At 42.5% G+C, this 16,620-nt stretch overlaps 1 protein-coding gene across 2 annotated transcripts in view; it reads left to right on the plus strand.

Moving 5' to 3' along the window:
* The window catches only part of Xrn2 (5'-3' exoribonuclease 2), a 75,000-nt gene that overhangs the window by 56,627 nt on the left and 1,753 nt on the right, over nt 1–16,620 (plus strand). For both annotated transcript variants that reach the window (XM_051144782.1, XM_051144783.1), the window contains 3 exons: nt 370–497; nt 9,455–9,518; nt 15,270–15,408. In XM_051144782.1, coding sequence (XP_051000739.1) covers nt 370–497; nt 9,455–9,518; nt 15,270–15,408 — 331 coding nt within the window. The remainder of the gene's footprint in view (nt 1–369; nt 498–9,454; nt 9,519–15,269; nt 15,409–16,620) is intronic.

Genomic DNA, 16,620 nt, shown 5'->3' on the forward strand with positions numbered 1-16,620 from the left:
ATTGTGTACAGGTGTGTGTTGTGGTTGTTGTTGTTTTTTGTTTTTTTGTTTTTGTTTTTTTTTTTAAGGGGCATGGCAGTTCAAGACAGGGTTTTTCTGTGTAATAGCCCTGGCTATCCTGGAACTGTCTTTGTAGGCCAGGCTGGCCTTGAACTCACAGAAATGTGCCTCCCTTGTGCTGGGATTAAAGGCATATGCCACCACACAGAGCTCATTGTGTACAGTTTTGAACTTTAATTAAAAACCTTATTTTTATATCAATCAGGCCTAACAATAAAGAGACAAGTAGTATTTTGTCAGCTTAATGTATTACTATATCTCTGTATATAGCTCTCAATATTTTTCCTTATGTGAGGGTCTCTTTTACAGCCATGTTATGCCAAGAGGCTCCGGGTCTGGTGTCTACAGCAACACTGCACCACCACCTGCCAATTACCAGGGGAACTTATACAGGCCACTGCTGAGAGGCCAAGCTCAGATTCCAAAACTTATGTCAAGTAAGTTTCTACTGATTGATTATTTTATATTCTAAAGGGACTATATCAGCAAATGCTGGTTTCTCATCCTCACTGTCAAAACGATTGGTTGCTTTCATGTAGAGATAGAATTAAATGAACATTGCCAGAAGATTTGTACAAGAACACTTTATGGAGAATCTTTCAGCTACTTTGTCTTGTTTGTATTTAGCTGAGTAAGGTGAACTTACTTCCTTTTCTTTATTTATAAACCTATTTCTGTGTTGACCTACGCAGAAAGAGGTATATGTAGTTGATTGGTGTTTATCCATTAATACAAGCATGTAAACAGTTAAATAGGTTCATTAGATAGGAAATGGTGATTATTTAATGCTAAGGACAAAAGTATTTCCATCTTGGCCCAAATTATATGTTAGTTCTACCTAACATGAAGCCAGGCATTGTTTTAGGTAGTAATATCTCTCATCTGAGAGAACTTTGGCCTTTCACTCCTCAAAACTGTGTTATAAACAGTTTATAATGTTAAACCACAAAAGGTATAATACAGTATTTTTATTGCCATAGTAATGGTAGGAAATAGTTGAGTACTGCACATGCCAGGTTCACCACTGCCTTTAATCTCATTCCCACCTAACACCGTTTTGAGCTCCATGGCTGTGCCCATTCGTCATGAAAGCACAGATGATGTGCTAGGCTCTCTAAACTGTCTTCATAAAGCCGTTGCTATCCGTTCCTGGTTAGCTGGTTCTACCCAGACAAGGGCAGCGTGGAGAAGAAACATTCCACAAGAAGCTAGCATTTGTTATGTCTGAGGTGCATTAGCACCTAAAATCTATTTTTTTATTTGATTTGATTTTATAAAAAAAAAAACTAAATTTCAAAAGAAGAATGGGAGCTGGGGTGTGGCTCAGCAGGAGTGCCCATGTCCTGCTGTTTAGGGCTCTGTGTTTGCTCTGTCACCACCTGGCATAGGAAGAGCGCTGCCCTAGTGCAGAGAACTCAGGAAACCTTTACACCTCTCTGCTTCCCTTCCCTTCTCCTCCAACCCTCCTTTCCATCTCAATTGTTTTGTTGTTACTATTGGTTTATTTTTGAGAAAAGATTTTGTTTGCCAAAAAGCCTTGTTGGCTTCAGACTCCCAGAAATTCTTCTGCTTTAGCCTTCTGAGTGTGGGACAGTCCACACACCAGACTTCAGTCATCCTTTCTTGATCCAAATCTATATTCCATAGAGCCAGGCCGTCCTTTAGTATGCTAGGTAGTTATTAACGTGCCAGGTGAAGGGGTTGGGTGTTAGATGCTTGCCACAGTCTTAATGCCAGTTGATTTGCAAGCCATTTTCTAACTGGAAGCACATATTTTCTGGACATAGTACGTAAGAAGAAATGGGTTCTGAAGGTCTCATTTTCTCAGGACCCACTTGTTATTGGGTGCTATCTGATGGTGTGACTTTGCTGTGCTGTATGTCTTTCTGAAACTGAATACATCATGACTCACTTCTGGGGAAGCGTTGTACCTCAGTATTTTCTTTTAAAGATTTATTTTTATTCATGTATCTTTGTGTGCATGTCATACGTGTATGTATGTGCTGCAGAGACCAGAGAAGGTATCAGATTCCCTGGAGCTGGAATTAACAGATGGTTGTGAGCTATCTGACATGAGGGCTGGAAATGAGTACTCTTGACTGCTGCCATCTCTCCAATGTCTTCTCCATTTTTGTAGCACAGAGGGGTGCAGAGTTTAGTCAGCCTGTGTGAAAACTGTAGTACAGTGGCTGAGTAGCTACTTTACTTTTATAGTGTCTAGCCGGTGACAATTCTGAGTGTCTGCTTATCTTTCTTACTAATGCCTGCCTGGTGCAATGGGTTCTAAATTGTCTGAAAGAACTAATCGGCGCCCTGAGATGTGGTAACAGTGAGAGCGTGTCCAGCTCATTTTCAAAGCCAGATCGTTGTTTAGTGACATATTCTTTTGTTTGTTTGTTTTTCGAGACAGGGTTTCTCTTGTAGTCTTGGCTGTCCTAGACTTACTTTTTAGACCAGGCTGGCCTTGAACCCAGTTCTGTTTTTCTGATTGCTCTCTACCATTTATTTCGGTCCATAATGGCACCATATAAGAATTGAGATGCAGAAATGCTAGAGCCAGTGTAGTCTCAGTTTATCTACTATTTCTCAAGATAAGAGTTATGAGGAATTCTTAGGTGAAGGCATTGTATATACTTCCACAGGAATAAAGGAGTTTGAGCAGCAAAGGTAAAAGAATGTGCTCACCGTTAAGCAGTTCTTTTTATCCTTTGTTAACGAAATGTCTGAGGTGGGATAACTTGAAAGAACGGTTTTGGTTTGGTTTGGTTTGGTTTGATTTGGTTTGAGACAAGGTTTTTCTGTGTAGCCCTGGTTGTCCTGGAACTTGCTCTGTAGACCAGGCTGGCCTCGATCAAGTTCACTGAGGTCTACCTACCTCTCTCTGCCTCTCAAGTGCTGAAATCAAAGGCCTGTGCCACCATTGCCCGGCCCAAAACAAGAATTCTATTTGTGCTCTTTGTCTGAAAGAGCAGGGTTGAAGGGCTTCATTTATTGCTGACTTAATTTTATTTTATTTTATTTTATTGGCAGAGCCCTAAACCAATGTGGGACAGCACATAGCAAGGGGTGGGGGAATACGTTCTCCTTTGGCTTAGTATAAACCAGGATTTAGTCATGAGGGATCTACCCTGATGAGCGTAGCCTAACTCTAATCATCCCCCATCCTCTTTTCATAGCCTCTCCTTTCCTTTTTTGTTTGTTTCAGATAAGATGTCTGTAGTGCTGCACATGGCCACACGCCTGTAGTCCTAGCACTTGGAGGCAGGCAGGTGGATCTCTGTGAGTTTGAGGCCACCCTGGTCTACAGAGTCAGTCCAAGAAAGGCAAGGCTATACAGAGAAACCCTGTCTCTGTCTCTCTCTCTCTCTCTCTCTCTCTCTCTCTCTCTCTCTCTCTCTCTCTCTGTCTCTCTCTCTCTCTCTCTCTCTCTCTCTCTCTCTCTCTCTCTCACACACACACACACACACACACACACAAAAACAAAAAGATCTTAGTATGTTTATAGGTTTCGCTTAAATTTTCGTACTAAAGTAATCCTACCTCAGCACCTTAAATAGCCCTGGCCTCTACCTTAAGACCTCACAGCAAGAATAAAATGTTAACACACTATCCTTGAGGGATACTCAAGCCATAACTAACCCAAAGCATTATGTTCCTAAATTCCAACAGCAGCCTACTACTACTGTGCTCTATTTGGATAGTGTCTGGTAGATACTTACTTTAAATCTTCGTTTTTTACTCAATTTAACTTAAATTCCTAAGTTATATCACTGTTACAGCATGGGTTAGATGTGCCTTTTTTAAAAACGTACATCAAGGCTTGGAAAGATGGCTCAGTGATTAAGAGCAATGGCTATTCTTCAGAGCATATGGGTTCAATTCCCAGCACTTATGTGGTAGCTCAGAGCTATCAGTAATTCCAGTTCCAGGGGATCTGACATTTTCTTCTGGAATCGAGGGCACTACATGCACATTGTAGACAGACATGTGTAAGCAAAATATCCATAACAAATAAATAAAAATGAATCTTTGAAAACATCAAAATAAAGGCATACTTGTGAAAATAGAAAAGGTTGTTCACTAACTACCAAAAATCTGTTGCACTGGGCATAGTAACACACATCTCTAGTCCTCACAACATTTGGGGTTCTAAAGTAGAAGGAGGGTTTCATAAATTTGAGGCCAGACTGGGACACAGGGAGACCTTGTCTCAAACAAAACCCCAAAACAATAAAATCTTAACACATCCGTCTTCAGGAAAGGATGTCCCCAGTCAGTGGGACTTGGCTTCGCAGGAGCCCACAACCTGTGGAAGATCACTTAAAGATCTGGTCAGAAACTGTTTTATTTTAGTAAAACTGAAAACTAAGCCACTTAATCAAAAGTGGTTTTAGTGCCACAATTATTTTCTCTAATATGGTGTAAAATACACTGAAGATGAAGCATTTGGTCAATTTGCTTCTTCTATCAACTGTCTGCCATTGGTCTCCCGCTCCCTCCCTCCCTCCCTCCCCCTATCCCTCTCTCACTCTCTTTCCCCCTCCCTTCTCCCCCCCACCTCTCTCTCTATATATATACTATATACAATGTTATTTCTGCATGTCCAAAGAGTTCACCAGATCTCATTGTAGATGGTACATGTGGTTGCTGGGAATTGACCTCTGGAAGAGCAGATAGTGCTTTTAACCTCTGAGCCATCTCTCCAGCCCCATCGGCATCTCCTAATGCTGGTCTTTAGTTTGCCTTTAATGTGACAGTTTGGGGTTGCTTTTTGCTAAGTTGATAGAGTTGACTAATAGCCCCGAGTACTGGTATGAATAAAGCACTCAGTTTCTGCGTTCCAAAGAACCTGGTGTATGATTTCACTATGGTCAGTGAACTTGTCCATCAGCTGCATTTGAAAATGATTTCTGACTATTGAGATCAGCAAACTTGAAGTCTTTTCTGATTGCCATGATAATTAAATAAATTGTCACTTGAGAAACTGGGTTTATATGGCCTTTGAGCTCTAGAGAAAGGGATAAGTTTTTAAAGACCAAAGGAAAAATTAACTGTCAATATGTCGTGGTTGGTAAGTAATGAAGTAGACAGCACAACAAACTTACTACCATTCATTTGTATGGCTCTAACAGAGGATCTTTTTGAGTGGGAGAGAGGAAAAAAAAAACTTACGAGAGAAGGGTACAAGCACAAGGTGGGGCGGCATGACACTCAAAAAGATCCTCTGTTAGAGCCGTGCAAATGAATGGTAATGAGTTTGTTGTGCTGTCTACTTCCTTACTTACCAGCCACGACATATTTCTGCTTTATAAATTCTTAAGGGCTACGTGTCTTATTCAGAGCTACATGAAAAAATCGTTTAAATGTAGTTTTGAGAAAAAATTGGCTGATTTTTATTTTTCTTCTTGGTTTGAAAACAAAGGATGTAAGTATATGTCAGGAAAAAATTTCAATTTTAAACCATTTGCTCATGTCTTAGCAAAATGCTATATATTTGCCAAAACTAAGATTATGTGGAAAAGAATTCTTGTGAAAGTGAGAATTAAATATGGCAGCACTTGACACCCTGGAGGCATGGGATGGATGTCTGTCACCGTTCCTAGCACTTAGAGGCAGGCTGCTAGGAAGTGCTTACTCTTGATGCTTCATCACACTCGTTCTTGAAAATCATGCTTTGCTTAATTTTGTGTGCAGCATATTTGAATTTAATATGTGTGTATTGATGATGGTGATGGCATTACCCTCCAATTGTATACTTTATAAGAGAAAACCATTTTCCTCTATTTTCAGAAAAATTAGGATAAAGTGCTCCGGACAGTTTATTTTGATGTGCATGTGTCTTTTTCATTGTCTTTATTTGATGTTGAGTAAATGAAGGTTTCACGTGAAAGCTAAGTACCGTAGAAGGTGTGCATCCTGTGGTTACTAGGAAACGCCACGGAACCAGACTCAACAATTGAGGTGCAGAGCTAAGCAAGCAGGAGCCGAGTCAGAGTCATTCTGTTGGTTGTGTTTTGTTTACTCTTTTCAGACTATTACCTAATTTTGTACATGTGAAGACATAAAAAGGCGATAGTTCTAAAACATTTTATAACTGATCCTTAGTAGTTTTTGCATACCATCTGAATAAGTTATATTGGTCTTCAAGTTTAACAAAGTAATCAGAAAAAGGACAAATGCTGATTTTTTTTTTTTTTAGTAGACTTTTTTTTCATAAATTGCAAGTCATTGAAAATTAAGTATGTTTAGTAAATGTGTTAAGTTTTTCACCTAAGGAAGCCATACAAATGAAATAGTTGCTGTTCTTATTAGAATGTCTAGGTTTTACCTGTTTTTAAGATTTTCTTTGGCAATAAGGTTTAGTTCAGTTGGTTGAGTGTCTAGCGCAGAGCCATGGCTTCCATCTCCTAGCACCACATGTAGGAGGCCTAGTACTGGTGCACTCTAATCCCTAGCACTCAAACAGTAGAGGCAAGAGGACCAGAAGTTCCAGATCATCCTTGGCTGCGTAGAACTTGAGGCTAGCCTGAGATACACAAGACCCAATCTCAAAAAATAAGGCAAAACACAGATTTTCTGGAAATGGATAGTCTGTAGTAGTGATTCATTCTGGGCCCAGAATGGGCAAATTCTATTTCTGTGAGCAGAAATAGAAATAGGAAAGCAGAGGAGGCCAGCTGTGCCATGTCATGCTGCAGGCAGAGGAAGCCAGCTGTGCCATGTTATGCTGCAGGCAGAGGAGGCCAGCTGTGTCATGCCATGCTGCAGGCATAGGAGGCCAGCTGTGTCATGTCATGCTGCAGACATAGGAGGCCAGCTGTGTCATGTCATGCTGCGGGCAGAGGAGGCCAGCTGTGTCATGTCATGCTGCAGGCATAGGAGGCCAGCTGTGTCATGTCATGCTGCAGGCATAGGAGGCCAGCTGTGTCATGTCATGCTGCAGGCATAGGAGGCCAGCTGTGTCATGTCATGCTGCAGGCAGAGGAGGCCAGCTGTGTCATGCCATGCTGCAGGCATAGGAGGTCAGCTGTGTCATGTCATGCTGCGGGCAGAGGAGGCCAGCTGTGTCATGTCATGCTGCAGGCATAGGAGGCCAGCTGTGTCATGTCATGCTGCAGGCAGAGGAGGCCAGCTGTGTCATGTCATGCTGCAGGCATAGGAGGCCAGCTGTGTCATGTCATGCTGCAGGCAGAGGAGGCCAGCTGTGTCATGTCATGCTGCAGACATAGGAGGCCAGCTGTGTCATGTCATGCTGCGGGCAGAGGAGGCCAGCTGTGTCATGTCATGCTGCAGGCAGAGGAGGCCAGCTGTGTCATGTCATGCTGCAGGCATAGGAGGCCAGCTGTGTCATGTCATGCTGCAGGCAGAGGAAGCCAGCTGTGCCATGTCATGCTGCAGGCATAGGAGGCCAGCTGTGTCTTGCCATGCTGCAGGCATAGGAGGCCAGCTGTGTCATGTCATGCTGCAGACATAGGAGGCCAGCTGTGTCATGTCATGCTGCAGGCAGAGGAGGCCAGCTGTGCCATGTCATGCTGCAGGCAGAGGAGGCCAGCTGTGCCATGTCATGCTGCAGGCAGAGGAGGCCAGCTGTGTCATGTCATGCTGCAGGCATAGGAGGGCCAGCTGTGTCATGCCATGCTGCAGACATAGGAGGCCAGCTGTGTCATGTCATGCTGCAGGCAGAGGAAGCCAGCTGTGCCATGTCATGCTGCAGGCAGAGGAGGCCAGCTGTGCCATGTCATGCTGCAGGCAGAGGAAGCCAGCTGTGCCATGTCATGCTGCAGGCAGAGGAGCCAGCTGTGTCATGCCATGCTGCAGGCATAGGAGGCCAGCTGTGTCAATGTCATGCTGCAGACATAGGAGGCCAGCTGTGTCATGTCATGCTGCGGGCAGAGGAGGCCAGCTGTGTCATGTCATGCTGCAGACATAGGAGGCCAGCTGTGTCATGTCATGCTGCAGGCATAGGAGGCCAGCTGTGTCATGCCATGCTGCAGGCATAGGAGGCCAGCTGTGTCATGTCATGCTGCAGGCATAGGAGGCCAGCTGTGTCATGTCATGCTGCGGGCAGAGGAGGCCAGCTGTGTCATGTCATGCTGCGGGCATAGGAGGCCAGCTGTGCCATGTCATGCTGAGGGCATAGGAGGCCAGCTGTGTCATGTCATGCTGAGGGCATAGGAGGCCAGCTGTGTCATGTCATGCTGAGGGCATAGGAGGCCAGCTGTGTCATGTCATGCTGCAGGCATAGGAGGCCAGCTGTGTCATGTCATGCTGCAGGCATAGGAGGTCAGCTGTGTCATGTCATGCTGCAGGCAGAGGAGGCCAGCTGTGTCATGCTATAGGCATCAGTTGCCACGTACTTTACTTGACACATTTTTGCTTTACAAAAAATTTGAAAGTATTAATCTTTAATTTTTAAAGAAACCAAATTGTACATATTTTGGTTCTTAACTAGGACTAAGCTAGCTTGCTTGCTTGCTTGCTTCCTCCGCCTCTCCTTCCCTCCCTCCTTCTCTCTAAGAAAGTAATTTTGAAAAGAAAGGTTTTGGTTTGTGTTTTCATTGGAATATGAGCCTGCACACATCGGGGTAAGTTGTGCTGTTCTTGCTCTGGGCAGTCTGGAGTCGCTTACTGTCCTCACGTGATGTGTACAGTCCTGGGTCCAGCTGTTTTAATTTGGTCACAGCAGACCTCGCTAAAGGCAGAGAAGTACAAGACTGGAGCCAGGAGACGTGGCTGGTTGATACTGCCCCTTTGTGTGCTGTAAATGGGAACGCCATGGCCGTGCCTGACCAGGAGTTGATGGGTTTCCTCCCTTGCAGTGCTCGGTTTGTGTAGAACAGCGGCAGCCATTTGGTTTCTTCTAAGTAGCTAAAGTTGCTAGTTCAGCTTCGTGATAATGAGGTAGGTGGGTTGATGACTAGGGAACTATGGGAAAATAGGTGGTTTGTGTTGGAGAGATGATGCACTTTCCACCTGACAGTTTGCTGTTGGCACACGCATGAGGAAAAAAATGTTATAGTTCTGTGTAGAGCTGCTACTACTAGTTCAGGGTACGCTCATGAAAGAGGCTGAGATCTCTCTTTTCTGTGTAGCATTTAAGGTGCCCATGTAAAGGTATGTGTACATGATACGTAGCTACATACTACAACAAGTGAGAGAGAAGAGTGGGTGTGTATGCCAAGGTGACCAAAACCACCTTGTTAGCAACAAAAACGTCTGTTGATTCTGTTGGTTACTTTTACATTCATGGTTAATTCTGATTGTAGCTTACTTACTTGATTTACATTGTGCTATCTCGTTTCTTTTTCAGGAACTTTGAATTATAAACCAGGTGGGCAGGTGATAGAGATTACTTTTACAAGCATTCTATGAACTACTCATATTTATTTTCCAGATATGAGGCCCCAAGATTCCTGGCGAGGCCCTCCTCCTCTTTTCCAGCAGCAGAGATTTGACAGGTAATGCTAAAGCAAGCATGCTGTACATGCTCTCCGTGTTACCATCTGCGGTGTGCTGGCTGCTACAAACCAAAGCCTACCTGCCTTTGAGTAACTTATTTCCCACACCAATTAATTTTTACTTGTACCTGTTTTTAGGAAATATGTAGTTAATACTTTGAATTATAATGTTCATGTTTATGTACTGTACTATGTTTCTTGGTTTTCTTGAACTTTATTTTATTGAACTTTGAGGTGCTCTAAAAATGCAACGTAGAGAGCTTAAAATTGCATTATGTTTTTGTCAAGTTAAACAGATTTCTTTGTTTTGTTGTGCGGTTTAATGAGGCATAACTAATGATGTTCCACTTTTATCATGTCTGCCAGTAGCACAGCATTAGTACAGACCAGCTATTGATTCTTACTTCAGACCTCTTCAAGTCCTAATCAGCTTCTTTGGTGCAACTTTTTCAGGGCTGACAGGCCTATTGTAGGGCAGTGTCACTGTAGGTCAGTAGTTATTAGTTGCCACTGAAAACAGTTTCTTTAACTACTTAAGACTGAACTGAATTAAATGCAGAAGGGACTCAGAAGAGGATTATGGGCTCTGCAGTCTAATAAGTACCATGGACTAGGAAGAATGTGACATGGTTTAATAACAAGGGATGTTTGACATGTGTTCTGTCATAAGTTCTGTGTTCCTAAGTCAGATGACTAGCCACGAGATGTCAGCTGGACATGTTATGAATAATTATATTAGCGTCTATAGAATAATTTTTAAAAAGAGTGTAGTGTATTGTTTCGGGCTGGTCTTGCCAGCGTCACTAAATGCAAAGCCTCATGGAGTGCCCTGGCAATGGAGCTTCCCTTTTCCCCTTGCCAGTTATGATCTGTTGTTGCTTTGCTGAGGTAGCCATTGCAGTCTGTTCCCGGCTGCAGTGAGCGGAGGGTGCTAACAAATGGCACTAGATAGCGTGCTTTTCTGGCATGAACATTCAGTAGCTCTCACGTCCCTCCAAAATTGCCTTCTGTTGTTCCCTTCAAGATTACTGCAGAGATTTGTGTAATTCAGCTGTTCTTTGATGGTGTCAGCTACCTCATGCAAATCATACATTAAATTTAATATGACTGGTGAGTATGTTGATGATTCCAGTGTACATGCTCAAGGTATACAGCGTGTACTATTTAATTACCACCGAAGTAGCCCAGGCTGGCCTCGAACTTCCAATCCTCCTGCTGTAGCCTCCCAAGTCTGAGAGTAGGGATTACAGGTATGCAACACCACACCCATCTTAACACCATTTTAAAACAGAAATAGAGGTATACATTCTTCTAAATTATTGTTTTTGTTTTTTTTATATTGTTGCACTCTTTTGCTCTGTTAATAATTTCTAATGCTTTTCTTCAGTTAAGACTCATCAGCACTGTTAACATCTTTTCATAAGTGTGATTGTATGTTTCTCCTAGAAACTTTTAAAAATAGACACTGCTAACCTTTTAAATTTTATTTATTTATTTATTTATTTATTTACTTACTTATTTTGTTTTTCGAGACAGGGTTTCTCTGTGTAGCCTTGACTGTCCAGGACTTGCTTTTGTAGACCAGGCTGGCCTAGAACTCACAGAGATCCGCCTGCCTCTGCCTCCTGAGTGCTGGGATTAAAGGCGTGCGCCACCACCATCCAGCCAACTTTTATTTTTATAAAAACTAAAACACATACTTCAGTAGCTTTTCCAAGGTCACTCTTCCATGTTATTCTTCCCAAGAAACTTTTTAGTAGAATAGAACTCTCTAGAGAGTTCTCTCTGAACATAATGTGAAGCCTCAGCCCATGACAGGAAATGAAGCCCTCTGGGGCTGTGTGTGCAGCAGCAGGCCTTTCCTTCCTTCCTCTCAGTGAACACGTGAAGCTGGCCTAGGACTGCTGTCTGCGTCCTCGCTCCTGCTCTGATGCTCATCATTTTCTTGTTCTTACTTTACCCTTCACCAAGTACTGTTGTCACTACTCTGACTGACTACAATATGTTTTGTTTGTTTTTTGGGTTATTTTAAATACTTAAAAATTATTCCTGAGAGCCGGGCGTGGTGGCGCACGCCTTTAATCCCAGCGCTCAGGAGGCAGAGGCAGGTGGATCGCTGTGAGTCCTAGGCCAGCCTGGTCTACAAAGTGAGTCTAGGATGGCCAAGGCTACACAGAGAAACCCTGTCTCGAAAAACCAAAAAAAAAAATATTCCCGAAACAAAAAGTTAAAGGTAAGCATTTATAGAGTTCTTAACTCAGGGTTCTTTAGGAAATGGATCTCTTTACTGTTGTAGGTGGGTCTCACGGTAGTGGCCACGCTGGTCTGCAGTTTGCACTCTTTGTGCCTCAGCCTCCCAAGTACTATGAACTAACCCATGTTGTTCTTCTAAGCCTCTTTAGCTAAGAAGTGGGTGCTATCCGTTACTCACTTCCATAGCATGTGTCATTCCAGATCTTCAGACCTTACAAGACAGAGGAGGGACCATTTTTACCTTATCAGGAAGTTACGAATAATAGATGGTGATAGTCTCATGAGAACCGAGTCTTTGTAATCCCTAGATGAGAGCATTTTCAGTGCGCTACTTTTGACTGTTGTTGAGAATCCTGTTAGAACATGACTTTTGAGTATATCTTGTTTCTTAAACTATGGCATGTTGTGTTGAATTATTTCTTCTTTGGGATAGTACTTTATATCCACATATCCCTGTGACCTAAAGGGATCCTGAAAGGACTGATGAGAAGGCTCAGTGGGCAGAGGCAGCAGCCACCAAGCCTAATACCCTGGGCTGTGCTCCCAGGACTCATGTGGTGGAAGGCGAATACTGAATCCTACACGCTGTCTTCTGACCTCACACATGTGAATACACAAAAATAAATAAATGTCATTTCTTTAAGAGAAAAATTTCAGTAAGAGATAGGCATGGTGGTGTACATCTGTAATCTCAGCACTGAGGAAGTTGAGGCAGAAGGATTTGCATTTGAGGCCTACCAGGGCTACCTATAGCCTGTCTCAAAAGCAAGCCAGCCATCTTTCCTCTCCCCCAAAGTAACTTGATGGTGCCAGTGCTAAACAGAGCCAGCCAGCGTTTCAGTTCTTCTGCCCTACACAAGGCAACAACTGAGTTCTTGAGGTCTTGAGCTCAATAACGAGAAAAACCTTTACAAACTGATTAACCATAGCACTAATTTAATATTGTTGCCACTGTAGTACCAAGTAGTGCCTTGGCTTATAAGTTACCTCAGTTTATAACCACTAAGTATTTATTTTGCTTTTTTGAGACACAGTCCCACTATGCAGCCTTGGCTAGCCCGGAGCTGGCTGAGTAGACCTGGTTGGTGTCCAGAGTTCTGGGATCAGAGCTGTGCGCCACAACGCCTAGTCCTAAGTGCTGAAAGTTAGGGTAGGCCAACTGTAGGGTTTCCGTCTCACATTTTACAAACGTTTTCTCAAATAAGTTTCAGTTTGCTTGTATTTTCAAATTAACATAATTAACATGCAATGCTTGTTTGATGATAAATACAGGTGTTTCTGCCAGCAAACAAAAGATGGCGGGGCCTTACTACGGCATTGCTCTTTCTCTTTAAATTTTATTACTAATGATTTTATCATAGAAATTATCTTTGAACAAAAACATTAGTGATTATTTTGAACAAAAAAAATTGTATGTGGCTTTGCCTTTTAATCTAGTTGTAGAATATAAGTGTTTTAAAATTGTGTTTACAGTTTATGCCAACACATTTTCCTGAAACACAATTCCATGAAATTTTCTGTAAGAGTAAAAAGAAAAAATAATCACAGTACAGTGTATGAGTTGCAGTTTTGGCTTGTGCACTTTGCATATATGTCCCAACATTGATGATCCTTGATCATAACCCATTGCCACAAAGGCCAGAAGAGACCACTCCAATGTGCGCACGAGCTGTTCTTATGGGTCGGATAGGCTGTTCTTACCAGAGTTTGTTCGTACTGATAATAGCCCCCAAACAACTGTAAGTGGTAACCGTTGGCACCTCACTTTGACTCTGAATCGTTTTTAAACCCACGCAGTGTGTTGTACTAGAGCTCTGGTTCCACCCACTGTCTGTAAAGAGTAGCTTCGGCCTCTCTAGAGTCTTCAGAGACTTGTTGTCTGTGAGCTATTATGCAAGAATAATTTGCATTTTTGTTTTGTTTTGAAGAAGGCTTGTTGTAAGTGTAGGGAGAGGAGAGGGAACGGGTTGGGCATTGAGTTGCTAGCTGTAAGAAGACTGAGTCCACCACCCATTGAGCCCAACCTCAGGCTTTTATCCTAAGACTTTTCCCTCCCACGAAGAAGCGGCGATCATACGCTGACAGTATTCTAGTGACTACTGTAAGGTTTTACTGCGTTCTTCCTGGCGTCACCTGTGGCCCCGAGGTTGCTAGTGCAAAAGTGTTACAGGGACATTTTGCTTCTGTTTATTCTTTTTTTTTGTGACTGTAAAATTGAAGTTGAAAGTATCTTACTGAGAAATTTCCATTTTAAATTGTCATTGCCTTTAGAAATATCTTTGCTACATTGTTTATGTGACAAATTTTAATTAAGTTATGATTTAATGCCTTCTACCTGTTGTTCTGTATCTCAAAGTTAAAATAGGCACTTGAAGACAATTAAAACGTGTCTTTCAACTAGTAATCTGGGACAGCAAACTGGGTTATAATAGCTGTTGAATCTGTGTTCCCATGTAAACTGTACACCAAACGCCAGTCAGCCATGCCAATTAGTGCTCATGTTGCTAGGTCACCACGGCCAATTGAAAGCTGCGTCAAAAGAACTTGAAAAGGTTTCTTCCCGACCAGACCTTCTGACATATTGAGCAGAATAATGGATGGGAAAAAACAGCCAAGTCCCCTACCCTGGATTCAAAATACTCAGCAGTAAGAATTCACTTGCAACCTGCAATTAACTAGAAAGAATAGAATCTAAGAACGAGTCTGGACATTTTTTAAAATAAAGCCTCTTTCTCCTACTTGTACACGCTCACTCTTTGGGCAGCGTCGTAAATGTAACCAGCTGACTGTGCGCCCAGAGCTTCACATGATTAAATGTAACAGCTGACTGACTGTGCGCCCAGAGCTTCACATGATTAAAAGAGTCTTCACACTTAACACTTTTAAAATATTTTGTAAAAGTTATTCAGCAGAGTTCAAGCATCCTCATTTTTAAAAGTATTTATTATTGTGTGTATGCACACTAATGTGGTGGGTCGTGTGTTACAGTGCACATGTGCAGGGTCTAACTTGGGTCCTGGGGATTGAACTGGGGGTCATCAGACTTGTAAGGCAGGCACCTGGGCCCTCTGAACCACCTACTGTCTATTTGTAAATATCCCTTTTAATAAGTTGTGGTGTTTTATGAGACTTGACCCAGTCTCCTGCACTGTTTGGTTGATTTTTGGGTGTTTTTGTTTGTTTGTTTTGTTTTGTTTTTCCGAGACAGGGTTTCTTTGTGTAACCTTGGCTGTCCTGGACTCGCTTTGTAGACCAGGCTGGCCTTGAACTCACAGCGATCCGCCTGCCTCTGCCTCCCGAGTGCTGGGATTAAAGGTGTGCGCCACCACGCCCGGCCCTACACTGGTTACAAGAGACATAAAGGCCATCACACCACGTATCCTACACAACCAATGTCGGTAACTTGGGTTGTCCTAAAACTTGGAGGAAATTACCCTCCATTTTAGGCTTGTACTGTAAAGCAGGCTTCATTTCTGATGTAAACATGTCTTTCTGCAGAAGTGTTGGAGCAGAACCTCTACTGCCGTGGAACCGGATGCTCCAAACCCAAAATGCAGCCTTTCAGCCAAACCAGTACCAAATGCTGGCTGGGCCTGGAGGCTATCCACTCAGACATGATGATCGAGGAGGGAGACAGGTAATAAACGCAGTGCATTGTGGGCTGGAGAGGAAAAGCAGCATACCGCTTTCTGCTATGCTTGCCTCTTAGGAATTAATGTTTTCTTTCCACTATTTCTGGTAAGAAATAGCTGAACTTTTGTCATCATTAAAAATGCATTTAAGCCAAGTACTTTTATACATGGGCAATCCTCAAGAATCCCAGCTTAGAAGCCCCTTTTATGGGTTCAGTAGTGATTAGTAAGAGTCACAGCCATCACAACACATCTTTTTACTTTGGAGGATGTTTTCTAATATAAACCAGGTCTGTCATTAACAAATGAAGATGGCCTGGAAGCTGAAAGTAAAAATAAAAATAAAACACACACAAAAGTATCTGTTCACCTGTTGTCTTTATTCATCCTTGAATTCTATTAACTGAAGTCAAGAGTCCCTCCTTGTGGAAGCACATTTCTCTTTGGAGATTTTTCTACACAGTTTTCTACTGAGCGGGAAGAGTGCCACGTGATGTGATGAGCAGGATGATTGATTCACAGACACATTGAGATGGTGTGCATTTGTTCCCTTAACTCCATCCCGTCTTCGCAACATTTAAGTCTGGTCTGTTTAACATACATTTCCCCCAGCAATTTGACACCCTGGACAGAATTGATACATGCTTTAATCCAGCCCTTGGTAGAGAAGAGGATTTGAAATGCTGCTGCAGTTCAGAGGCTCTGGAGTTTGGTGCCTGCGTTTAATATCAAGGGGTTTTTAGTTGTTTACCTGGTGTTGCCTTCAGGCTTTTTGCAGTGCTTTGTATATTAGCTTCCTAATTTCTGTTTCTTACTTTTGTGCCCCTTTAATCTGAGGTCTCTGATACCTAAGGAAAATCTTTTTGATACCTTTAAAGTGCATTTTTGTAAGTCTGTTTCAACCTTGCAAAAAAGTAGTCACCTTAATTGCTTATAGTCAATGCCTTTTGAAAAAAATTGTTTTAGTTCATTAAAATCACTTCATAGGACTTTAATTTTTCTACCCAACTCCCCTGTAAAGACAAAGTGTGAAATTACTGTTGTCTGTGCTACTGGAGTGAGACACTAGACAATTAAAGTAACAGCATTTTAAAGTGAAGACATTAAGAACTGAGGAGACCTTGTAGAATGCTGTGTTCAGTCTTTTCATTTTGCAGTCAGAACTGAAAGCCTGTGTGACCTCAAAGTTTGGAGGCAGAGCTGGAGACACTGAACCC

This window comes from Acomys russatus, chromosome 4 (assembly GCF_903995435.1).
Source record: "Acomys russatus chromosome 4, mAcoRus1.1, whole genome shotgun sequence".
Lineage (NCBI taxonomy): Eukaryota > Metazoa > Chordata > Mammalia > Rodentia > Muridae > Acomys > Acomys russatus.